The sequence below is a fragment of the Kogia breviceps genome, chromosome 4 (assembly GCF_026419965.1).
Source record: "Kogia breviceps isolate mKogBre1 chromosome 4, mKogBre1 haplotype 1, whole genome shotgun sequence".
Taxonomy (NCBI): domain Eukaryota; kingdom Metazoa; phylum Chordata; class Mammalia; order Artiodactyla; family Physeteridae; genus Kogia; species Kogia breviceps.
This window is the reverse complement of record NC_081313.1, coordinates 66,912,336-66,939,651: the sequence shown is the minus strand read 5'-3', so window position 1 is coordinate 66,939,651 and position 27,316 is coordinate 66,912,336. Positions and strand designations below refer to the sequence as shown.

General features: G+C 36.3%; 1 protein-coding gene across 2 annotated transcripts in view; it reads left to right on the top strand.

The window, feature by feature from the left end:
- Nucleotides 1-27,316, top strand: part of EDIL3 (EGF like repeats and discoidin domains 3) — a 439,395-nt gene that overhangs the window by 120,721 nt on the left and 291,358 nt on the right. For both annotated transcript variants that reach the window (XM_059061090.2, XM_059061089.2), the window contains exon 2: nt 12,833-12,961. In XM_059061090.2, coding sequence (XP_058917073.1) covers nt 12,833-12,961 — 129 coding nt within the window. The remainder of the gene's footprint in view (nt 1-12,832; nt 12,962-27,316) is intronic.

Sequence of the window (27,316 nt, the reverse complement as noted above, 5' to 3'; positions counted from 1 at the left end):
ATATACAATATGATTCCACTTAACTGTGGATCTAAAAAGCAAAACAAATGAACAAATGAAGCAAAATAGAAACGGACTCATAGATACAGAGAAGCAACTGGTGGTTGCCAGAGGAGAACAGGGTGGCAGGATGGGTGAAATAGGTGAAGGGGATTAAGAAGTACAAACTTCTAGCTATAAAATAAATTAGTCACAGGGATATAACTGTACAGTATAGGGAATATAGTCAATAATATTGTAATAACTGTGGTGACATATGGTAATTAGACTTATTGTGGTGATCATTTTGTAACATATAAAAATATTGAATCACTGTGTTTGTTGTTCACCTGAAACTAATACAATATTGGATGTCAATTATAATTCCATTAAAAAAGATCAAAAAGTAAAACAAACAGAAATATAGTCTCTTTTACTTTACCACATATAAATATGTATTATAATATTCTTCACATTTAATTTGCAGAGACATTGAAGAAATTAAATAATACCTTGTGTTAGTATAGTTACATGCTTGAGAGATATGTTGCTACTTTTTTGTTTATAATTTTACATCTTATACCAATTTTTTTTCAGAAATGAACAGAGGGCAGGGATGAAGGTACAGACATATTCTAGGTGGCTTCTAGCATTGCTAAAGGAACCGAGAAAATGGAGATGCATGCATTCATCCAAATAAATTATTAATATATTTACAATACTATGTAAATACAGGAGTACATTAGCAATACTGTGTAAATATATCAATATCTAAAAAATATCAATACATACATACATACGTACATTAATATGTAAATACAATTATATATTTTCAGTAGATGTTTGATAACACAGGAAGAATAAGCTTAGCAGAAATGTCCTTGATTATCACGAGGACAGAGAATTAGATGTAGGGCTCTAAATTATAACTTGGTTCTTACTAAAACTGTGTTGCTGACAAAATAAGTTTAGTGACACTTAGTTACTGTGTTCCAGATACTCGGTCTCCTTCACATTTCTTGAATTCATCACTTCTTGCCTATCACTCGGGCTACACACTTGCCCTTCCTTCTGCCTACAAGACTCTTCCTTAGGCTTTAATATGACTATCTAATGTTCATCCTTCAGCTCAAGTGGCACCTCTTCAGAGAAGCCTTTCTTGACTGGCTATCTTAAGTAACCAGGTCTATTTACAGCCTTTTCTGTCCAGTTTGTTCTCTCTACTCGCTGACCCACCCCACCCCTAACATGGCTTTTATTACAGTGGTTAATACCTTGCTTATTTATTTGTTAAGTTTTTCATTATGTATCCGCTCCACTAGACTATAAATTCCAGGAATGCAGGAGCCATATGTGTTCATCTAAGCTGCATTCCCTATGTCTAATGTGGTTGCTGGAATATCAATAATGATAACTGGATCAGTGACCCTCTGATCTGTGAACTGGAGATAGGCAGTAATATATAAAGAAAACTGAATGCATACACCATCCAAGAGTTTATATATCAATGAGAGAAATTAGCTGTTCTATCCACCTGATTCCCAGAGTAGTGCCAACGTAGAATTTTCTCCTTTACTTGGCATTACAAGTTGCACGATTGTATACTGAGCTCACAGAAAAAACACAACCACGATCATAATGGTACAATTTTTAGTGTTTTGGGGGTTTTATTTGCGTTGTCTTGTGCAGTGCTATATGATATTTTATAGATTCATACACACTTTGCAATCCAGGCTAAAAGCTCAGGCAAATTGATAATAAAGTGAAATAAGACAGTCCCGGAATCTCCTTGAACAGGTGACTGTCAACAGGTGGTGGTTCAATGAGAAGAATGAAGCGGACACTGAACACAGACAGGATGGTCCCAGTCCAAGTAGAACCCTTGAGAGCGGGGGGAGGGGGTGGGGAAAAGGAGGCAAATGGGAAGTTAAATTTAGCCTGCAATGATCTCTTGCACCTGGGAAAAACAGTTGCTTCGTTCTATTGCCAAAAGGCAAATCGGCATCAGCTTAATTTGCCTGAGTCTGCCGTAAACTGCAGATGGAATCATAAAACATAGTTAGATTCAAATTAAACACGTCTGTCCTAATCTAAAGCAGGTGAGGCCAGCCAGCCAAGATGCATCAAGGTATAACACTGCACACAGGTTACAATATGAGGAGGTATATTTTAGGAGCCTGCTGACAGTGAAATAAAGAACCATGAAAGCATGTATTGTCCTATTTTCCTTTCCTGAGCCTGCCTTCTTGTACTGGTTGCCATCTTAGTTTTAAGACTCAACCAATACATCCACTGGGAAACAAACAAAGAGACAACAAAACTTGAAATCCAGAAGTCTATTGCATTTTAATCAGGATTCTTACCTAAACTGATGCTTTCTCGGATTAATTGAAATGACAGGGAATCAGAAGTCCCTACAGTGCATTTTAATTAGACTTGGAATTTTAACCAGAGAGGGTTTGTTTCTACTTAAGGTATCAGCCTACATCTGTACCACCCACTGAAGTAGTGGGTGTAGAGAGAAAAAAAGCAGGCTAAGATATGATGGTTTTGACAAAGTAACTATGTAACTTATCCAAACCAGGACAGTATTGAGAGTGAAAGGGGACTATGGTACCAGTGGAGGTGCATGGCTCCAATATCCTTTCAAGAAAGAACAAGCTATTTGGCTGCAAAGAATGTAATTAGCTTCCAGTGACCTTCTTCTCTAGCACTTTCATGATCCCACTTGAGCCTTATGATTGAGCCTTGAGCCTTCTCCAGCCAATGATTGAACACAGGAAGGACACTAGTACCTGGTCATTTCTGCCCTTGGAGGATTCTTCTAAAGTGTAATCTTTGCTCTGGAGCTCCCTAGTAGACTGGCTAAGACTTTGTCAAGTCTGCGCTATGGACTGAGGCTCCCCTGCTCAATCCTTTTTCAATAACGGCCTTCCACCCTTTTCTTTTCACAGATGTCAGATCTGCATCACAAGATGAAGGCTTTTCCTGCCCTTTTCTGCTTCCTCTCCATTTTATCTTTCCTAGGCATTACTTCTCAATAAACTTGATGTACTCTTTGTCTTTGTGGAGAACCCAACTGACAAAGGGGTGCTATTGATAATTAGGTGTGGGGAAACAGATATATAGCACAGCCTCTAATAACCCTAATTCTATTTGATGGGCTCTGTTGTGCCCATCAAAACTTGTTTTTTTGCTGACATTGTCCATCTATCACAGGTACATGTGGGAGCCTTTAATCTCCGGCAGACCTTGACATAATAGACCCTATGTGAATAAACTGAATATTCATACGGTAGTGGAAAGGACTTATCACTATTTTCCTCCTTTTTCTTTCTTGAAGAATCTTCCTTCTTTTTTCTCACTTATTTGTTAGTGTGCCCAAGGACGTCTCCTTCCCTCTCCTTTCCTCTCTGCTCCACTTCCCTCCTCTGCCCTCCCTTTAATGACTGTCACTGGAAAACAGTATTCACGTCCGTACTAACAATCCCTGTTTTAGCAAAAGCTCTCCGATTGCATATCTGCTTATTCAATAGCTTTATGAGACATTTTCATTTTGAATATTCCACAGACTTCTCAAACACAATAATTCCTTTGACACTAAGCCCATTATGTTTGCTTATGAAAGATGGCCTCGTAGTCATACAGACAGGAGCTCTAGAAATCAACCCAGAATTTTTGCTCTCCCTCAACCCCACATCAATTTGGTCACAGTGTCATCTTGATTCTACCTGGTACATTTTGGTCATACCTATTACCTCTTTTCTATTTTCAAAAAGACACTGAGTAAGTATCAATACTGGGGATAAAATATGAGTTTTCACAAATATTAATTTCTTAGAAATAAGTAGTAAGCAAAAAGCAAGAAAAAAAAGTACAAGGACAAGAGAGAAAACAGGTCAGCTGAACAGCAGCTGGAATCTACGAGATATTATGAGAGATGAACAGATTGTCCTGTCTCATTTTGACCACAGAAGCATCATATGACTGACACGCATACCTGGTAGAAAACCGATTAAGTATTAATACCAGAAAGGGCAGCACAGGTACCAAGAAAGTTTTCTTAGGACACCAAAACTCCCCGTGATAATGGGATAACCAAAGGGACCAGACATTGTGGCCTCATGTGACCTTGGGTAAGCTCACATCAGTTAATAAACTTTGCATGAACCTGGCAGTAGGAGTGAGAGGGATCCAAATGAGAAGTCTTGATTTTGGATAAATATATATAGTCTGTATTCTCCAGAACCTCTAAGATACTGTTCATCCCTTGCCTTTCTCCTGTAGAGATTGCTCTGTCAGTGTGAATAAACCTGTATAAACATCTACAATGTTACGTGAACTGTTGAAATTGCTGCAACAACAGATCCTGGTCTGGGGAATGTAGAACTCCTCTTTTTGTAGTATGCACAATACACAGAAATATGACTGACATCTTATCAAATAAAGTTGGAGTGTTAGTACTCATCTTCATACAATGTACAGAGTTAGAAGATGGCAGTGTTGTTAGTCTGACTGTACAAAGCTGTGCTGCTTTGCTCACGCCAAAGGCAGAGAGGCAGGATCACGCTTTTAAACTGGTAATTGGCTCTTTCTAGAAAATCTCAACAATAGTGCCTTGTTTCTAATGGGGGTTAGTGATCTGGGAGGACTTTCATTTCCTATTTTATTACCTAGTATTTATTAACTGGATTGGGTTTAAATGGTGCCTGCATTGCTTCCCCTGTCCACAGCTATCTCTAAAAAGGGTTAAGAAAATCCTCATTATTTTTTGCTGGGACTCTACTTCAAAAAATTAATGCTTAGTCCTTCTGTCATCAGCCTAGACGTCTCCATTTGATTCAACACAATGCTGCCTGAGTCATCATTGTTTGCATCTTTGTTTCCTGGTGCACGAGGAGAGGGGATTAAGAGTGCCGCTTAAAGGAGCTCCAGAGATGGGCATGAGCCTCTGCTATTAGCGTGGACCCCAGAGACAGACATGAGACACTAAGGCTGCTACTGAGCCACCAAGAAGCCTGTGTGCAAGTACAGGTCACTATACACACACCCTGACCCCCTCAGGAGTCTGTGCAGCATGCCACTGCAAGGGTCCCGAGATCCAGGGACCACTTCTCTGGGGAACACATGGCATGCCTCAGGCTGTTGCAATGTCACACTGGCCTCTGCTGCCACAGGTTCACCCCGCATTCCAATTATGACTACCATACCTCTCCCTCTCCCCGGCCTGAGTGAGCAAGAGCGCCCTAATCAGCCGCTGCTTTAACACCCTACTGTCTGGTCAGGGAACATGCCTTAGGGTGACCTACATGCAGAGGTGGGGCAAAAACCAAAGCTGAACCCCAGGAGATCTGCGAACAAAGAAGAGAAAGGGAAATTTCTCCGTGCAGCCTCAGGAACAATGGATTAAATCCCCACAATCAACTTGATGTACTCTGCATATGTGGAATACCTGAATAGACAATGAATGTTCCCAAAATTGAGGCGGTGGACTTTGGGAGCAACTGTCGAGTTGGGGTTTGCTTTCTGCGACTGATTTGTTTCTGATTTTTATGCTTATCTTAGTTTAGCTTTTAGTGCTTGTTATCATTGGTGGATTAGTTTGTTGGTTTGGTTGCTCTCTTCTTTTTTCAAATTTGTTATTATTTTAAATTTTATTATATTAAATTTTTTAAAATTTTATTTTATTTTATTTTTCTTCCTTTTCTTTCTTCCTTTTCTTCTGAGGCATGTAGCTAACTGGGTCTTGGTGATTCATCCAGGTGTCAGGCCTGAGCCTCCGAGGTGGGAGAGCCGAGTTCAGGACATTGGACCACTTGAGATCTCCCGGCCCCATGTAATATGCCAGCAAGAGCTCTCCCAGAGATCTCTGTCTCAACACTAAAACCCAGCTCCACCCAATGGCCAGCAAGCTCCAGTGCTGGATGCCATATGCCAAACAACTAGCAACGCAGGAACACAACCCTACCCATTAGCAGAGAGGCTGCCTAAAATCATAATAAGTTCACAGACACCCCAGACAAACCACTGGACGTGGCCCTGCCCACAAGAAAGGCAAGATCCATCCCCACCCACCAGAAAACAGGCACCAGTCCCCTCTACCAGAAGGCCTGCATAAACCACTGAACCAACCTCACCAACTGGGGGCAGAGAACAAAAACAACAGAAACTATGAACCTGCACCCTGTGAAAAGGAGACCCCAAACACAGTAAGTTAAAGAAAATGAGAAGACACAGAAACACACAGCAGATGAAGGAGCAAGGTAAAAACCCACCAGACCAAATAAATGAAGAGGAAATACAGAGTCTACCTGAAAAAGAATTCAGAGTAATGATAGTAAAGATGATCCAAAACCTTGGAAATAGAATGGAGAAAATATATATGTATAACTGATTCAGTTTGTTGTAAAGGAAAAACTAACACACTATTGTAAAACAATTATACTCCAATAAAGATGTTAAAAAAAAAAAAAAAAAAAAGAATGGAGAAAATACAAGAAAAGTTTAACAAGGACCTAGAAGAAATAAAGAGCAAACAAACAGTGATGAACAACACAATAAATTATAAAAATTCTCTAGAAGGAATCAGTAACAGAATAACTGGGGCAGAAGAACAGATAAGTGACCTGGAAGATAAAATAGTGGAAATAACTACCACAGAGCAGAAAAGACAAAAGAATGAAAAGAACTGAGGGCAGTCTCAGAGACCTCTGGGACAACATTAAACGCACCAACATTTGAATTATAGGGGTCCCAGAAGAAGAAGAGAAAAAGAAAGGGACTGAGAATATATATTAAGAGTTTATAGTTGAAAACTTCCCTAACATGGGAGAGGAAACAATCAAGTCCAAGAAATGCAGAGAGTCCCATGCAGTATAAAGCCAAGAATAAACATGCCAAGACACATATTAATCAAACTATCAAAAACTAAATACAAAGAAAAAATATTAAAAGCAGCAAGGGAAAAGCAACATATAATAAACAAAGGAATCCCCGTAAGGTTAACAGGTGATCTTTCAGCAGAATCTCTGCAAGCCAGAAGGGAGTGGCAGGACATATTTAAAGTGATGAAAGGGAAAAACCTACACCCAAGATTACTCTACCCAGAAAGGATCTCATTCACATTCGATGGACAAATTAAAACCTTTACAGACAAGCAAAAGCTAAGAGAATTCAGCATCACAAAACCAGCTTTACAACAAATGCTAAACGAACTTCTCTAGGCAGGAAACACAGGAGAAGGAAGAGACCTACAATAACAAGCCCAAAACAATTAAGAAAATGGTAATAGGAACATACATATCAATAACTACCTTAAATGTAAATGGATTAAATGATCCAACCAAAAGACATAGAGTGGCTAATGGATACAAAAATAAGACCCGTATACATGTTGTCTACAAGTGACCTACTTCAGACCTAGGGACACATACATAATGAAAGTGAGGGGATGGAAAAAGATATTTCATGCAAATGGAAATCAGAAGAAAGCTGGAGAAGCAATTCTCATAACAGACAAAATAGACTTTAAAATAAAGACTATTACAAGAGACAAAGAAGGAGAGTACATAATAATCTAGGGATTAATCCAAGAAGAAGATACAACTATAAATACACATGCACCCAACATAGGAGCATCTCAATACATAAGGCAAATACTAATAGGCATAAAAGGGGAAATCAAGAGTAACACAATCATAGTAGGGGACTTTAACACCCAACTTTCACCAATGGACAGATCATTCAAAATGAAAATAAATAAGGAAGCTTTAAATGACACATTAGACAAGATGGACTTAATTGATATTTATAGGACATTCCATCCAAAAACAACAGAATACACTATCTTCTCAAGTGCTCATGAAACATTCTCCAGGATAGATCATATCTTGGGTCACAAATCAGGCCTTGGTAAATTTAAGAAAATTGAAAGAGTATGAAGCATCTTTTCCAACCACAGCACTATGAGACTAGATATCAATTCCAGGAAAATATCTGTAAAAAATACAAACACATGGAGGGTAAACAATACACTACTAAATAACCAAGAGATCACTGAAGAAATAAAAAAATACCTAGAAACAATATGACAATGAAAACATGATGAGCCAAAACCTAGGGGATGCAGCAAAAGCTGTTCTAGGAGGAAGTTTACAGCAATACAATCCTACCTCAAGAAATAAGAAAATCTCAAATAAACAACCTAACCTTGCACCTAAAGCAATTAGAGAAAGAAGAACAAAAAAAACCCCAAAGTTAGCAGAAGGAAAGAAATCATAAAGATCAGATCAGAAATAAATGAAAAAGAATGAAGGAAACAATAGCAAAGATCAATAAAACTAAAGCTGGTTCTTTGAGAAGATTTAAAAAATTGATAAACCATTAGCCTGACTCATCAAGAAAAAAAGGAGAAGACTCAAATCAACAGAATTAGAAATGAAAAAGAAGGAACAACTGACACTGCAGAAATACCAAGTATCATGAGAGATTACTGCAAGCAACTATATGCCAATAAAATGGACAAACTTGAAGAAATGCACAAATTCTTAGGAACACACAACCTTCGGAGAATGAACCAGGAAGAGATAGAAAATATTAATATACCAATCACAAGCACTGAAATTGAAACTGTGATTAAAAATCTTCCCAAAAAGCCCAGAACCAGATGGCTTCACAGGCGAATTATATCAAACATTTAGAGAAGAGCTAACACCTATCCTTCTCAAACTCTTCCAAAATATAGCAGAGGGAGGAACACTCCCAAACTCATTCTACGAGGTGACCATCACCCTGATACCAAAACCAGACCATAATGTCACAAAAACAAAACTACAGGCCAATATCAATGATGATCATAGATGCAAAAATTCTCAACAAAATACTAGCAAACAGAATACAACAGTACATAAACTGGATCATACACCATGATCAAGTGAGGTTTATCCCAGGAATTCAGGATTCTTCAGTATATGCAAATCAATCAATGTGATACACCATATTAACAAACTGAAGGATAAAAAGCATATGCTAATCTTCAATAGATACAGAAAAAACTTTCAACAAAATTTGATACCCATTTATGACAACAACTCTCCAGAAAGTAGGCATAGAGGGAACTTTCCTCAACATAATAAAGGCCATATATGACAAACCCACAGCCAACATCATCCTCAATGGTGAAGAACTAAAACCGTTTCCACTAAGATCAGGAACAAGACAAGGTTGCCCACTCTCACCACTCTTATTCAACATAGTTTTGGAAGTTCTAGCCACAGCAATCAGAGAAGAAAAAGAAATAAAAGGAATCCAAATCGGAAAAGAAGAAGTAAAACTGTCATTGTTTGCAGATGTCATAATAGTATACATAGAAAAACCTAAAGAAGCTACCAGAAAACTACTATAGCTAATCAATGGATTTGGTAAAGGACCAGGGTACAAAATTAATGCACAGAAGTCTCTTGCATTCCTACACACTAATGATGAAAAATCTGAAAGAGAAATTAAAGAAACACCCCCATTTACCATTGCAACAAAAAAGAATAAAATACCTAGGAATAAACCTACCTAAAGAGACAAAACAGCTGTATGCAGAAAACTATAAGACACTGATGAAAGAAATTAAAGACAGTACATACAGATGGAGAGATAAACCATGTTCTTGGATTGGAAGAATCAACATTGTGAAAATGACTATACTACCAAAAGCAATCCATACATTCAGTGCAATCTCTATCAAACTACCACTGGCATTTTTCACAGTGCTAGAACAGAAAATTTCACAATTTGTATGGAAACACAAAAGGTCCCGAATAGCCAAAGCAATCTTGAGAAAGAAAAATGGAGCTGGATGAATCAGGCTCCCTGACTTCAGACTATACTACAAAGCTACAGTAATCCAGACAGTATGGTACTGGCATAAAAACAGAAATATAGATCAATGGAACAGGAGAGAAAGCCCAGAGATAAACACACTCATATATGGCCACCTTATTTTGATAAAGGAGGCAAGAATATACAGTGGAGAAAAGACAGCCTCTTCAATAAGTGGTGCTGGAAAAACTGATAGCTACATGTAAAAGGATGAAATCAGAACACTCCCTAACACCATACACAAATATAAACTCAAAATGGATTAAAGACCTAAATGTAAGGCCAGACACTATAAAACTCTTAGAGGAAAACCTAGGCAGAACACTCTATGAAATATATCACAGCAAGATCCTTTTTGACACCCCTCCTAGAGGAATGGAAATAAAAACAAAAATAAACAAATGGGACCTAATGAAACTTAAAATGTACACAGCATAGGAAACCGTAAACAAGGTGAAAAGACAATCCTCAGAATGGGAGAAAATATTTGCCAACAAAGCAACTGACAAAGGATTAAGCTCATGCAGCTCAATATCAAAAAACAAACAATCCAGTTCAAAACTGGGTGGAAGACCTAAACAGACATTTCTCCAAAGAAGATATACAGATTGCCAACAAACACATGAAAGGATGCTCAGCATCACTAATCATAAGAGAAATGCAAATCAAAACTACAATGAGGTATCATCTCACACTGGTCAGATTGGCCATCATCAGCTACAAACAATAAATGCTGGAGAGGGTGTGGAGAAAAGGGAACCCTCTTGCACTATTGGTGGGAATGTAAATTGATACAGCCACTATGGAGAACAGTATGGGGGTCCTTAAAAACTAAAAATAAAACTATCATATGACCCAGCAATTCCACTGCTGGGCATATACCCTGAGAAAACTATAATTGAAAAAGAGACATGTTCCACAATGTTCATTGCAGCACTATTTACAATAGCCAGGACATGGAAGCAACCTAAGTGTCCATTGACAGATGAATGGATAAAGAAGATGTGGCACATATATACAATGGAATATTACTCAGCCATAAAAACAAACGAAATTGAGTTATTTGTAGTGAGATGGTTGGACCTAGAGTCTGTCATACAGGGTGAAGTAAGTCAGAAAGAGAAAAATACTGTATGCTAACACATGTATATGGAATCAAAAAAAAAAAAAGGTTCTGGTGAACCTAGAGACAGGACATTTATAAAGACACAGAGGGCTTCCCTGGTGGCGCAGTAGTTGAGAGTCCGCCTGCCGATGCAGGGGACACGGGTTCGTGCCCCGGTCCGGGAAGATCTCACATGCCGCGGAGTGGCTAGGCCCGTGAGCCATGGCCGCTGAGACTGCACGTCCGGAGCCTGTGCTCCACAATGGGAGAGGCCACAACAGTGAGAGGCCTGCGTACCGCATTAAAAAAAAAAGATGCAGACATAGAGAATGGACTTGAGAACATGGGGAGTGGGAAGGGTAAGCTGGGATGAAGTGAGAGAGTGGCATTGACATATATACACTACCAAATGTAAAATAGATAGCTAGTGGGAAGCAGCTGCATAGCACAGGGAGATCAGCTTGGTGCTTTGTGACCACCTAGAGGGTTGGCGAATGAGGGTGGTAGGGAGGGGAAATGGGGATATATGTGTACATATAGCTGATTCACTTTGTTATACCGCAGAAACTAACACAACATTGTAAAGCAATTATACTTCAGTAAAGTTGTTAAAAAAATAAGTAAATAAAGGCACACCCATGACTCTCTGAAACCTGTTTTTCACTCCAGACTTAATCAGTGCTACTTTGTGTATATTAAGACTGCTCAGGGATAACACCCTTAAGATTTCTAGAATTTCTTTTTTATTTAGCTGAGAGATTCTTTCAGGCTACACCTGAATTATATGAAATGTTTTCACAAATGTCTTGTAGCTACATCCTTCATTTTATATTTATGTTGAGGCCATCTTTCTGACAAAGCTCTGGATCTGATCTTTCACTGGTTTGAGAGGCTGGAGTTGACAAATTATTTTCTATCACAAGTCCTGGTGCCTCTCTATTCCTTTTCTTTACTTTCAAAATCATCAGTTCTTTATTTAGCATGTCTCTTTCTTGTAGTGCCTTATCAGATACAGCTATTAAGAGTCAAATGACACTTTAACATTCTGACTACAAATCTCATTACTCATATACAAAAGTTTATTAGGTACATTCTCTATCACCCAAGTATCCTCAGGTGATAGTTTTACCAACTACTTCTCTATATATAGCAGGGAGAGCCCTTTTTCTAGCCTTCTGTAGCCATTCTTTCAGTGCCTTTCCGGATTCCATCTGCCACCAGTATCAAAACCAAAGCCACATATTTTAGGTTTTAGTTACCACACAACTTATTTCTCTTTCCTCCCATGTTTCTCTCAACTCTCTCAAGCAAGAGAGAGATTTTATTCTCAGGGAGGTTGCAGAGTTCTAAGAGAGGAAGCAGAAATATTCAAGTGTTTTTTCAAACCTCAGCTGACTTCAGGTCTCCTAACATCCTATTGGCCAAAGCAAGTCACATGGACAAGCCCAGACTCTAGGGATCAAGAAATAAACCCCACCCCTTTATTGAGAAAAATTGCAAAGTTACACAGCAAAGCGTGTGGATATAGATAGGTTATTTATTGGAATAATTAATAAACCAGTCAACCACAGATATTTCAGTTAATCTTCTTTAACAAATTAGACATACTTCATTTACATGTAATGAAGGGACCCAACTTGAGTTAATCACTTTTAGTATGCAATTCAATATGCAGTGTTTGAATCGTAAAATTTAATTTTTACCATGTTACATACCATCTCTCTTAGAAGCACATGGTTTCAAATGGGTCTTGCCTACCTTACCTGTAAATCTAAATAGTATGGTGACTTTACCAAAGGAAGATGAGTGTGGTATGTGAAATAGTACAGTTCACTGCCTAAGGCAAGAAAAGTCAATATCTGTTTCTTTGTTCCTCAGGTGATATTTGTGATCACAATCCATGTGAAAATGGAGGTACCTGTGTGTCAGGATTGTCTGATGATTCCTTTTCCTGCGAGTGCCCAGATGGCTTCACAGATCCCAATTGTTCTAGTGTTGTGGAGGTTGGTAAGTGTAAGATTTAAGCATTTCAATAATTATCCTCTTTGTTTTCATGAGTGACTGACAAATTAGGCTGTCAGTGCATTATGGGTACTCTGTATAAGATTCTTACGTGTTGCTAATTAGTTTACTCCCCTGTAGGCCTCTTAAATTTAACATTTTAATTTTATATTTAAAGTATATTTTTATTCATAGTGCTCTCAAAAATTTTAAAAATGTATTTTAGTGATTAACATTATACTTTAAAGGTACTACATGTACTAATTGAATATAATAAATTTATTTTTCTAATATTAATATACATTTAAATTTTATTTTCACTGGAAAGCAATTCCCAAGTCAATTTATTCAAGTTAGATAGTCACTCTGAATAAAATAGAACTTATTTTAGTGATTGAAAATATTCATCAGTACTTTGTAGCTGTTCTAATCATTACTTTTCTGAGACTATAAATACATGTTGAAAGAAAAAATATTCCAGCTGCATTGTTCTTCAAAGTCTCAAAAACATGCTTGGCAAATATTAGTCAGTGATCACATTTCAAAATGTTTTTCATCTGTGAAGTACTTCATTGGCATGTATAGTTGTGGATTCAGGGTAGCTTCCATAATTTCCAAATAGTTCTCCATTAAGAAGATATTGGTACTTTAAATAATTTAGCACTACATAAATTTTTATTAAAAAATTTGTATAGAGATTGTTTTCTCTGATTAAAAGTAATACCATGGTTAAGTTGGAAAAAAATTATTTTCATGGCAGTACAAAGAAGAAAAAAGTGAACTATATCTGTTCAATATAGGAAAACCAAACATGTTTTGGATTAAAGTTCAGTCAACTAGCATAAACCTTGGAAAAGTCAGAGATGTCCATAACTTTTCAAAAATAGTTTTGAAGAAGAAAAGTAGTTCTGTCTACAGGAAGGGATCAGTGTGAGTTACCACTGTATCTAATGCACCTAACTAGTTCCTTTATGTGTAGTAGGAGCCCAATACCCAGTAACTTGGTTGAATGATGAAAGAATAATTAAATAAAACCAGTAACTAGCCATTTTTGGCCACTGTTAATTGCATTTTAGTGTGCTTTATTTTTTAAATGTGTTTTACTTGTATTTTTATGTTACATTGATATGAATGTATTACATTTGAAAAAGTTAATTATATTATTGCTGAAAAGTACTATGTTCATTTGATTCATTTCAAAGACAATTCTCTTTTAAGGCTTTTATTAACTTGCTGCTATTTTAGGTGATTTGATAAAGTGCCATAGAAATAAAACTGTTGTAACCACTTTGACCAAGTCTCCAAATATGTACAGTGAGTTTCAGAGTTTAATATGAGAATTCTATCCTCCTGCTGTTGGGTAGCACCAGTGCAGAAGGGCAGAGTGTAATACTAGAATTTTATACCAGAAAAACCTCAAAAGCTATAGGTATTTTGATGTGATATCATAAAAGACAAAAGAGTTGAACTGTCACCATTGCTGTATTTTTACTTTAACATTAATCCTTGCAAAGATGGAGATATGCTACTAGCCTTTTGAACCATATATATTTTGTGATTATATGAAGTTCTAAATCACCTTATTAAAACTTGCATTTTGATCTAACTTTAAAAATTATTATTACTCTATTTATTCTACAATCAAAAATATACTCTATTGTAGTGCATTTGGAGAGGGGAATTTCAAACATATGCTACTCTCAGAGATAAAAGTTGATTCTTGATTTTACCTCAAACTTCATTACTTTGCAGTAGCCTTATTATAAGTTCTTGATGCTACTTATTTCAAAGAGATCCTCATCCATTTCTGGACTTTTACTCTTCCCTCTCAAAGCATCTAGTGTCAGGTAAGCACAAAACACTTTACTCCCTTTGTGACGAATCCTCACATCACTACCTCACATCACAATCCTCATATGCTACCTGTGGAAGTTTGGAGAAATTAACTTGCTCAGATTTGTGAACTTCATTCACTAGGCAGCATTGCTCTTCTTTGTACTTAATTCTTGATCTGGCTGTGTACTCCAATATCCATACTTTATCTCCCTCTATCACTCTCTGTCTCTTTGTCTGCCACCCCAGCACACACACACACACACACATCCCCCTTATACAGACATACCTACAGACTGTGATGGTCTCAGCCTCTTAGAGTTATGAAAACTCACTTCTGATATCCACAAAAGGAAATAGGAAAGCATCTCTATGAGCAAAGGAAAGGAAAAAAGCCTAGTTAGCATCCTCTGATTTGAAGACATCAGCCAGATTTACCAGTGTTTGCATAGATGTGCAATGGACAATGCAACCTTCTCCAGGGGACTGGTAGATAAGCACCATGTGGTTAAGACCCTAATTACTTCCCAGTTACTTGCCCACATTCTTGAATGGCACTGTGTAGTTTGGAGCCAAATGTTGACACATTTATTTCATAGAAAAATTTCTATTACTAGTGAACATTCTAGCATTCATATATGGAAACCTTGGGAATTATTAAATTGTCCAAGTTCCATGGTTTAATTCTCCTCTGTATGCTATCAGAGTATTTCTGTAAACTAATAACAAATATATTTTTTAAACTCAATTACGTAGTATATTAATGCAACCAAAGAGGACAGAGTAAATGATTGGAGTTAAAAAAAAAAAATCTTAGTTTTCATTTATTCTTAAACAAATATTTATTTAGCAGTGACTAAGTAATAGTTACCTAATGGTAGAGGTGCATTGGTAAACAAATTTACAGGAATTACTGTTTATCTAGGAAAGCAGATAAATAAATAAGTAGATGGGTATTGTAATAGGAGAAGTAGATGGAGCCATTAGAATATAAAGCAGGTGTCCTCTTTTAAGCTAGGTGTCAGAGTATGCATGCCTACCTGAAAAAAATAATATTTTGACATAATTCTAAAAAATAATTTTAATCTACTAGGCAGAAAGCTAAAAGTATTCCAGACAGAGGAAATAATTTTTAGGAAAACCAGGATATAAGAAAAGTCATAATTCCATGAACTGAAAGAAAGTTACTGTGGCTTAAAAGGGGAGAGACATGATGGCCATTAATGAGTCTGGAGATGGTGATGGTGGCAGATTCTGCAGGGTTGCCTGATGTTTTGTGGAATTTGGACTTCATTCTAAGAGTAATGGACAGGATTTGTACTTTTAGAAGATCACTGTCACTGCAATATGGGGAAAAAATTAGAGCAGAGTATGTCAGGGGACAATTTGTAGGCTACTGCAGAGACCAGGTCAGACTTAGTGATCTTAGCCTGGGTCAGTGTAGTAACAAAGAGGATGGAGAGGAGAGAATCAATAAGTATTTAAAGGATACAACAGGTAAATATACATGACTTATGGGGTTACTGAATAAAAGGGGTTTGTATAAAGGGAGGAGTAAAGAAGAAACATCTCAAATTTCTGGCCTGAGCAACTTGGGGCCATTTACTGAGACAGTGAAAATTGAGGATACACTGGATTGGAAGGCAGAAAATGAGTTGAGTATTTCACATACTGAATTTGAGGAATCTCCTAGACATTCGTAAAGAAGTCCGGCATAGATTTAGAAGTCATAATTATACAGGCAGTGATTTAAGCTCAGGGACTGTATGAATCTGTCCAGAAGCAGAATAACTTGTGAAAAGAAGAGAGGACCAAGAAATGGAAACTGATGAGAGGTTCATCAATAATTAATCAATAGGTAGAGAAAGTAAAAGCTATAAAGAAGACTGAGAACGAGTAGTTAGGGAGATAGACGAGAAACCAGGAAAGCGTTGTGCCCCAAAAGTTAAGGGTAGACAGGAATGGGTGGTCAGCAATGTCAAATACTGTGGAGAAGTTGACCAAGGTAAACACTTTCATTGATTACATGTGACTTATGGATGATCTTGCCAAGATCAATTTTGCTGGAGTTGTGAGGAAAGAGCTCGGTTGTGGCACATGGAAGATTTAGAGGAAATTTTTTTTTAAAGTAGCTAAGAATACAGGGGAACTTCCTCAACTTGATAAAGAATATCTATAAAAAACCTACAGCTACCATCATACTTAATGATGAGAAATTCAAAGCTTTCCCACTAAGATTAGAAACAAGGCAAGGATGGCCCCTCTCATCACTCCATTTTAATATTGTACTGGAGGTGCTATCTAATGCAATAAGACAAGTAAAGGAAATAAAAGTATACAGGTTGGAAAGAAAGAAACAAAGCTGTCTTTGTTCACAGATGACATAATCATTTAGAAAATCCTACAGTCAAAAAAACAAAATCCTCCTGGAACTAATGAGGATTTATAACAAAGTTGCAGGATGCAAGGTTAATATACAAAAGTAAATCATCATCCTAAATAACAGCAATGAACAAGTGGAATTTGAAATTAAAAAACATAGTACTATTTATGTTAGTACCCACAAAAATTAAATAATTAGATATTTAAAACTCTGATGAATGAAATCAAAGAAGAACTAAATAAATGGAGAGGTATTTGTGTTCATGGATAGGGAGACTTAGTATTGTCAAGATGTCAGTTTTTCCCAAATTGATCTATAGATTCAAGCAATCCCAATCAACATCTCAAGAAGTTATTTTGTACATATCAACAAACTGATTCAAGAGCTTATATGGAGAGGCAAGATATACAGAATAGCCAGCAGAATATTAGAGGAGAAGAGCAAAGTTGGAGGAATGATAATTCCTGACTTCAAGACTTACTGTAATGCTATAGTACTCAAGACAGTGTGGTATCAAGAAACAATAGACAAATAGATCAATAGAACAGAATGGAGAGTTCAGAAATAGATATATATTAATATAGTCAACTGATCATTGACAGAGGAACAAAGGCAATACAATGAAGCAAGGGAGTCTTCTCTACAAATGGTGCTGGAACAACTGGACATTCACATGCAAAAAAATGAATATAGACATAGATGCCCTTCACAGAAAGTTAATTCACAATGGACCACATATGTGTGTGTGTATATATATGTGTGTGTGTGTGTGTGTGTGTATAATATGTATTAACTGAATCACTTTGCTGTACAGCAGAATTTAACTCAGCATTATAAATCAGCTATACTTCAATTTAAAAACATGGGGGCTTCCCTGGTGGTGCAGTGGTTGAGAGTCCGCCTGCCGATGCAGGGGACGTGGGTTCGTGCCCCAGTCCGGGAAGATCCCACAAGCCGCAGAGCGGCTGGGCCCGTGAGCCATGGCCACTGAGCCTGCGCGTCCGGAGCCTGTGCTCCACAACGGGAGAAGCCACAACAGTGAGAGGCCCGCGTACTGAAGAAAAAAAAAAAAAAAAAAAAGGCTTTGCCTTCACAAATCTTCTAGTCAAAAGGGGAACTAGACAGTAAACCACTACACTTATCATGGTAAGATCTATTAAAAAAATAAAGACAAGTGTGAGGTAGAATAAAAGGACATTAATTTTGGATAGGACTATTAGGAAAGACTGGAAGGTTGATGTTCGAAAAGAGAGAAGAGCTGAGATAACTTCATGGCATACAGATGGCAGATGAGGACAGTAACTAAAGAGGAATTTGGGCCAAGGGGGTTTTTCCTTTAAAATAGAACTATAATGGCATTATGATTCAGAAATATGATATAAAACCTAAGCGTGTGTTTTACTAAGAATAAATTAAATCAGATGACACATGTAGATATTTTAATGATATTTAGCATACGCTTAACCTATTAAAACTATCAGTCTGACAACAGAGGACATAAACATTGGAATTCTGTAGTAATTTAAAATCCATCATCACTTTTAGCAAGAATTCAAAGTACCTGTGTTTCTGAGAGTAGTTCAGTACAGGGAAACAAAGCATATCATTTCATTTCTAGTTCTTCCTCTTTATCCTGTCATTTCATTGGCTTCTAATCAGGTTTTCTCATTTAGAAAAAAATTAATAAACATGAAGGTGCTTTATCCTGTTCTGTCTTCTCCTGTCCTTTTCTATGGTTCTACACTGAAACTTATTTCCCTTCGGTAATTGGTATCCGTTTTCTAACATGAATTCGGGTTCTTTTAAATTTGTGGCCCTCAGCTCTCCTCACTGCTAATCTATCCTTCTGCTTCCATTTCATTATGAGAAATTGGTTACATTTGCCCCAGAAACACGAAGTATCTCGTAAAAAAAAAAAAAAATACACATCAATTTCCACTGTACGTCTTGCACCATGCATAACCATATTCATGTTTACCTTTTAGAAGATGACCAGTGTCAGAATTTCAAGTATTGTAGTAAAGTCTGAGTCTGTCTAAAAGACTTCTTGTTAGTGAGTGTGAAATATCAGAATATTGATAAGCTTTAAGTAGATCTCTTCGGTAGAGTGAGGCTACTTTTAGATTTCTGAACTTTGGTTACCAACTGAGAGATTTGGTAAATTTCAGTTAAATTATCCATATATTAGATGAAATTATGAGTAATTGTCCGTTTTTTTTTCCCCTTAAGATTACTTCTTGGACTGAGGAAAGATAGCTCATGATTGAATCCATACTTCTAGAAATTATCATAATGAGAACTATTCTGCATACACTAAAATAGTTTCTCAAAAGCTGCTAGCCATGGATGATAGCTTAGAAATTTCTCAATCAATAAGAGTCAAAGACATTTATTTTCAGAGTTATGTTTACTTACTTTTTTGTTAATAAAAATGATTAAATACATGTTCTTACAAATAGAATTGTACAGTTAAGATGACAGAATTAATAATTTAAGGGAAATGTTTTGCCATTTATTTTGCATATATTATAGAAAAATAATTTTGTTTTATATATATTTAAATTTCTATAACATAGCTTATAAACAAGCTTATTAATTTTAAAGTGGCTCTAATTTACTGTTAATTATAATAATCAGAGTTTGTTAGCTTGCAATTCCAAGCCCTAACATTTATATACTAACCTCAGAAAACACATATATAACATCAAAGGACTTCAGAAAATACCAAGTACAGAAATCCTCTCTTGCCCAGTCAAAAGATGAGTGCCAATTTGTGGTAAGGCTTTTATTTTCCGGAGAAGACAACAAATTAATTCTTTTTTGATGTATACCATTTAAACCGGAATAAATACTTCGTGAATGAAGGGATAGTAGATGTGTATCATTAAGATTTTTCTGCTTAACAAATCACAAATTTAGCAGCTTTAAACAACAACAATTCATCTCACAATTCTGTAAGTCACTTAAGTGGTATTGTGGTTCACTGGTACTGGATAGTTGAAGATGGCTTGGCTAGTATGGCTTGTCTCTGATAGATCAAGCTTCCTTACATAGTGGTGGTGGGAAGGTCCCAAGAGCAGTGGGAAAGATCAAATCACAATTACAAGCACTTATCAAACCTCAGCCTGTGTCACATTAGCTAACGACAGTTTTGATGGGAGGATTTGCTGCTTCATGTTGCAAAGGCAAGGACGCAAGAAGGGGAAGAATTTATAGCCAGTTTTATAATTTACCATAGAATGTTAGTTGCTTTTCTTTTTATTTTATTTTTTAACAGTTTTTATTGGCAGTGCAAAAAGTTGGTGAGCATATAGATATGTTTGTGGATATTTATTTTTATGTTACTAGCTATGAATACAAAAATTTTAGTAACACTGATTTTTATCAAAAAAATCCTCTATTTTTTATAAGGGAAGACAAAGTAAAAACTCTTTTAAAAGGAAAAGCTTGATTATTTTCTGTTTATTTTAGGGAAATACATTGAAGAAATTAGAAAAGTGAAAATGCAAAGTGACATTAATTTTTCCTTTTATTCAGATTCCAGATGGAGTGGCATGAAGTCGGTTGTGGCACTACCAAAATGTATAATTCTGCATATTTATGAAAATTACTATTTTCAAGTGATAGGCTAAATGACATATTTAGCATTAAACTCTGGGAAATTTTTCTCTTCCAATTTAATGGAAAAGAGGTCTACAGGAGACTTGCAAATGACTTATAAAATAGAGAAAACATGCCCAACAATCTTTAAAACCTTCTATACTGTTACTTGGTTTTATCTTCTTCATTGATTTTTCACCATTAATCTATTGCTTGATTTTAACAATTATAGCTATTGTTCGTTTCCTTTCAATTGAATTAAGTACTCATCAACCCATGGTATCCTAAACAGAGCAAGTCATTAAAAAATAACATTGTTTTTAACCAGTTGTGACAATGTGTTAAAGTCTTATCATTTCAGGGAAATTGATATGTTGCTGGAGAATGAACAAAATCTTCTTCCTATGATTACAATAGAAACAAGAAAATGAAAACATAATTTAGGCTGAGTTGCTAAATACCATTAACAGGAAGAAAAGTGAACAGTGTATGCATTGTTTTTTATCTTGACATAGCCAGCTATATTTAAGAATTTATATTTACATAGACTTATTGATTTGCTTCATTACAAGAGTAATAAAGAAGAAAACTTAGGAAATATAAAATAAAAGAAGTAAATAAAAAGTATCATAGGGCTTCCCTGGTGGCGCAGTGGTTGAGAGTCCGCCTGCCGATGCAGGGGACACGGGTTCGTGCCCTGGTCCGGGAGGATCCCACATGTCGCGGAGCAAGTAAGCCCGTGAGCCATGGCCGCTGGGCCTGCGCGTCCGGAGCCTGTGCTCCGCAACGGGAGAGGCCACAGCAGTGAGAGGCCCGCATACCGCAAAAAAAAAAAAAAAAAAAAAAAAAAAAAAAAAAAGTATCATAATCCTAGGTTATATATACTTTCATTATCTTTACTATCATTTACCTACATCTAAAGTTCTATCTATGTCTGTATCTATAGCCATATACAGTCATATAAAGAGTGATAGCAATTTAAATTGACACCTTTATATAAAATTGTCTACATGTGTTTAAGTGTGCATAAAACATACTATACATAGCATATTCTTTGATCACTCTTTTTCACTTAGGATATGAAATTAAAATCTTTCCAATTCATTAAAAACTCTTTCCTGATATTATTTAAAATATCAGGCTAACATTCCATCACTTACCTTCATTTTATTCATCCAGCCCCTATTTTTTTTTTAACATCTTTATTGGAGTATAATTGCTTTACAATGGTGTGTTAGTTTCTGCTATATAACAAAGTGAATCAGCTATACATATACATAATCCCCATTTCTCCTCCCTTTTTTTTTTTTTTTTTTTTTTTTTTTGTGGTACGTGGGACTCTCACTGTTGTGGCCTCTCCCGTTGCGGAGCACAGGCTCCGGACGCGCAGGCCCAGCGGCCATGGCTCACGGACCCAGCCGCTCCGCGGCATGTGGGATCTTCCAGGACCGGGGCACGAAGCAGTGTCCTCTGAATCGGCAGGCGGACTCTCAACCACTGCACCACCAGGGAAGTCCTCTCCTCCCTTTGGTGTCTCCCTCCCACCCTCCCTATCCCACCCCTCTAGGTGGACACAAAGCGCTGAGCTGATCTCCCTGTGCTATGCAGCTGCTTCCCACTAGCTATCTATTTTACATTTGGTAGTATATATATGTCAATGCCACTCTCTCACTTCATCCCAGCTTACCCTTCCCCCTCCCCATGTCCTCACATCCATTCTCTACATTTGTGTCTTTATTCCTGTCCTGCCCCTAGGTTCTTCAAAACCATTTTTTTTTTTTTTAGATTCCATATGTATTTGTTTTTCTCTTTCTGACTTACTTCACTCTGTATGACAGACTCTAGGTCCATCCTCCTCACAATAAATAATTCAATTTCATTTCTTTTTATGGCTGAGTAATATTCCATTGTATATATATGCCACATCTTCTTTATCCATTCATTTGTCGATGGACACTTAGGTTGCTTCTATGTCCTGGCTATTGTAAATAGAGCTGCAAAGAAAAGAACATTGTGGTACATGACTCTTTTTGAATTATGGTTTTCTCAGAGTATATGCCCAGTAGTCGGATTGCTGGGTCATATGGTAGTTCTATTTGTAGTTTTTTAAGGAACCTCCATACTATTCTCCATAGTGGCTGTATCAATATACATTCCTACCAACAGTGCAAGAGGGTTTCCTTTTCTCCACACTCTCCCCAGCATTTATTGTTTGTAGATATTTTGATGATGGCCATTCTGACTGGTGTGAGGTGATATCTCATTGTAGTTTTGATTTACATTTTTCTAGTGATTAGTGATGTTGAGCATCCTTTCATGTGTTTGTTGGGAATCTGTATCAGCCCCTATTTTTGGACATATAAGTTACTTGCAAATTGTCTCTATTATAAACATTTTGGTACATACTCTTCTAACTAAATTTTGTGTACATTCACCATTGTCTCCTTAGACTAAATTCTTAAAAGTAAATGGTTGGGGTAAGAATTATTTGTGAACCTTTACTATCATAAGTATTGTATAGGAAAGGTAAACAGTTTATCATGATGGTTGTTTTAATGAGAAGAAAGCTTAATGGGCTTAGATCTACTTGATCACAGTAATGTAGATTTGGAGTTTTTTGATTTGTATAATAAGAGAAGAAAAATATACTTGGAGAGGAAAGGAAGAAATTGTTGTCCTATCAAATATATTTTTAAAATACCATATGAAGACTACATCCCCTTTTATTTTCACTTAAACAGTTATTATATAATGACATAAGTCATTTAAAAAGGACAAACTATAGATAGGCATATAGAAAGTCCAGTTTGGTAAGAACTGTGAGGAAAAGGCTATTCTGTAAAAGTAAGACGAATGAGAGAGGGAGCAGGCATTTTATCAAAGAAACCTTAAAAATGGCTCTAGAGCATCTAGAGTATGGAACAGACTTAGAATGACTGGGTAAGGAAAGCCTAAGAAGGTTAGATAAAGGTAGGAAATGGGGGAAAGATTAATATGACTCTAATGGAAAATGAAAAGCTCTTGGATGAATGAGGGAACATTTGCTCTCTTCTTTCCACTAACCATTAGTTACATGAATGAAGAGAAAGAGACAAAGCATTAAGAATTCATTGAAATTTGTATTTTGATAGGTTGATATTTATTTCTTAAAACAATTAGAACCCCCGGTAGTTTTTAATATTAGTAAATTAGATTGATCAACAAATCTTATTGGCACCTACTATGTGCAAGGCTCATACTGTTTGTTACAAGGAATTACTAGAGTAAAGCATAAGGGTTACTACAATGAAATAGAAGGCATGAAACTTTTCTCAAGGAGTTTCAAGTAGATGTCATTGTGTGTGAAGGCTTATTTGGCCACAGTCCCTGAAGTCATAGGAAAACTGGGTGACACCTTAAGGTAACTTTGTACTCTAGGACAATTTATTTTTCAACATATATCAAAGTATTTATGTGAAGGCAAATCCTGTAATCTATATTACTTAAAGTACAGTGGCAACACATAATTTTTAGATAAGTCATATAATAGGAGAGAATTGGGGCAGAATCCTTTTCAGAATTTAATTTTTCCCTCTGAAAGAATAAAATTCACTGAACTATGATTTAAAATGGATAATAATCAATATTTTCTGTTTATTTTATTTTAATCAAAGCTTGGAAAATAAAGTAGGAGGACAGAATTTCAGTTCCTCAGTAAAAGATAGAACCACAGATAAGGGTGTTTTCTTAAGTACTAATCCTGGGAAAATATAGCAAATTTCAAGTAAGAATTAGAACCTTCTTTGCATAGTATGTTGATAAATCCCCACAGTGTCTCTATGTGGTAAAATGTTAATTGAGAAATCAGACCCCCAAGTGCTTCATCCAATCATAGAGAGCAATTGAGTATAGAACATTACTGCTACACATCGACACAGTAGCTACTAAATATTTTCAACAAGACACATGTTGTTTGTGTCAACTCAGCTCTATTTCAATCAATGTCATTGACTGAATGGCATAAATGGCATAAATCAGGGTGCATCACACAACATGCTCTGGGCTCTGAGGTCAGCTTCCATTAATTATTCAACTAAGTAGGTTGAGCTATATTATCTCCACAATGATTTCCTGACCCAAAACTTCTGTGGTAAGTCTCACCTCACAACCAGACATTCTGGTTATCAGGTCATCATGTAGTGAACATTGAAGTGGTGCATTTATGAAATTTACCAATCAATGAACATTGAAGTGGGACATTTATGAAATTTACTAATCACCGTAATGCCAATGACATTTTTTTCTTTCACCTTTTCCCTTTAATGGTGTTTTTAGAGTACTCTATCCATTAAAAGGCCAATGTATGCATTATTCTTGCAATAATCTTGAAATAACCAGTTGAGCTAATACCAATCTCAGTGTTAAATGGGAAAAGAATTCTGTGATAAACACAATGACTATACTAAGGTCATGAATTCCTGCTCAAAGGTGGGCAGAACAGGCATTAAACCTGAAATTTTGTCCCATGCTTTTTCTACAGTCCAGTGTTTGTGTCCAAATTAAAATGTACCTGTTACACATATGGGGAGGGATACTTTGAAGCAGTGAGAGGACCTGGAGATATAATAACAATAATAATAGTATTAAAACCTCTATTCCAGTGTTGTCATGCTGAGCATGCTCTTGGAATTCTGTAGGAACACATTCTCTAAAGAATTGCATCATGATGTTGTGATCAAGAACTCAGCCATACTGAATTCAAATTCTGACTGTTCTATTTACTATCTCTGTTACTTTGGCCAAGTTGCTTAACCTCTTGATGCCTTCGTTCCTTACCTGTAAAATCCAGGTACTAATAGTACCAACTTCAAAGGGGTTTTGTTCAAATTAAGTGAATTGGTTTATGTAAGGTTCTTAGAATAGTTCCTGACTTATAAAAGAGCTATGTAGCAGTTATAAAATAAGTAAATAAAAAGATAGACCTTATAGACAATTCAAAAGTTACATGCAGAAAACAAGTTTCTAAGTCCCTGAATATTCTTCCGTCATTTCAGTCATTAATAACATTATTGAAATGTCCAATAAATCCTGACCTATTATTTTTATGTCAGGATTTTTTCTGCTTGTGCTTGAATATGCAAACTGGGGGCAATTTAGCTGTCAGCTTTTAATTTTTCAAAATTTTCTTTTCTTCAGTGTGTAATTTGACAAATCACCTCATTTGTTATGGGAAAAAAGAGAACCCTATGTTTTATTATTTGAAAATTATGAGTAATGTAAGTAATGTTTGCATAATTAGGAATTGGCCTTTCAGGAATAGAGCTTTCCTTATGCTTACAGCAAATAACATATGAATTGATTTTTCTTTATAAGATTGCAAAATGGGAATCCTGTAAAGGCATAATAAATACAAAGTTGGAATTTATGACAACGTATTAATATTAGAATCTCAGATGTGATACATCAACAATAAGCTCTTTGTGGCTTTGCATAAAGATAGAATCACAGAGCAGAAAAGAACAGTAGAATCTTCCATTTAATGAATGTTATTGAGCATCACTGGAGAGCTGTTCCTGACCCCCAGGACCTAACCTCCCCTTTGTCTATGCCTCCAAGATAAAGAGCTTGACCTTGATATAAATTTGGGAAAGCCTCTAAAACACACACATCAATTGTCATTACACAATACAGAAAATAATCATCCTGAGAGGAGAACAAAGTGCTATAGGTATCAAGAGGAGGAAAGGTTACTTCCAGTCCTAGGAATCAGATTCGATGGGTGAGATAGCATTTTTTTTTTTTTTTTTTTTTTTTGAGATAGCTTTTGAGATGGGCTGGGTTGGAAGTGTACTTCACCAGTAAAATTATTTGGTGGGAACATTTTAAGCAAAATACAGGATGATAAAAGACACAAAGCTGAGAAATATAGGAACCTTTTGGAAGAATTAGCATTAGTGGTTGCCTAGATTATTTGGTGTTTGCAGAGATGCTAAGGAGCCAGACAGGAAGGTGGTTTGGGTCTACACTGTATAGGGCCTTTAGTCATCCTCTTGAACTATTTCCATAATATAGTTTTCAATGTTATTAACAATATCACCTCAGGAACATGATTCTGTAATCTCTTTTGATAATGTATAATTGAAGCATACCAACATTATAAAAACAAGACAACACAAAACTCTTATTAACAAAATTTGTGATAATTTTTAAGTAGTACCTCAGGCTTTTCTTTTGAGGATTAAATTGTACTTTTTTTTTTCCCATTATGTTTTTTTCTGCCTCCAAGATAAACCTGTTTTTCAACTCATTAATTATTGTGATTGTTTTCAATAAGACTCGGTCTAATAGGTAGTTGATTGGGAAAAGGCTCAGTGTGGCTTATTGACTGAAATTAGTGGTAATTTCTAACCTAGAATTTCTAACCAGAAATTAATTGCTGAAAGAAGCAACTGCAAAGTTTCAAAAATAGTTTTCAGGAGACCCTCCTATGAACAGAAATGTCAATTGACATGTGGAAAATCCCATGAGAAACCACAAAATATTTATATCCATCTGGATGGACATCT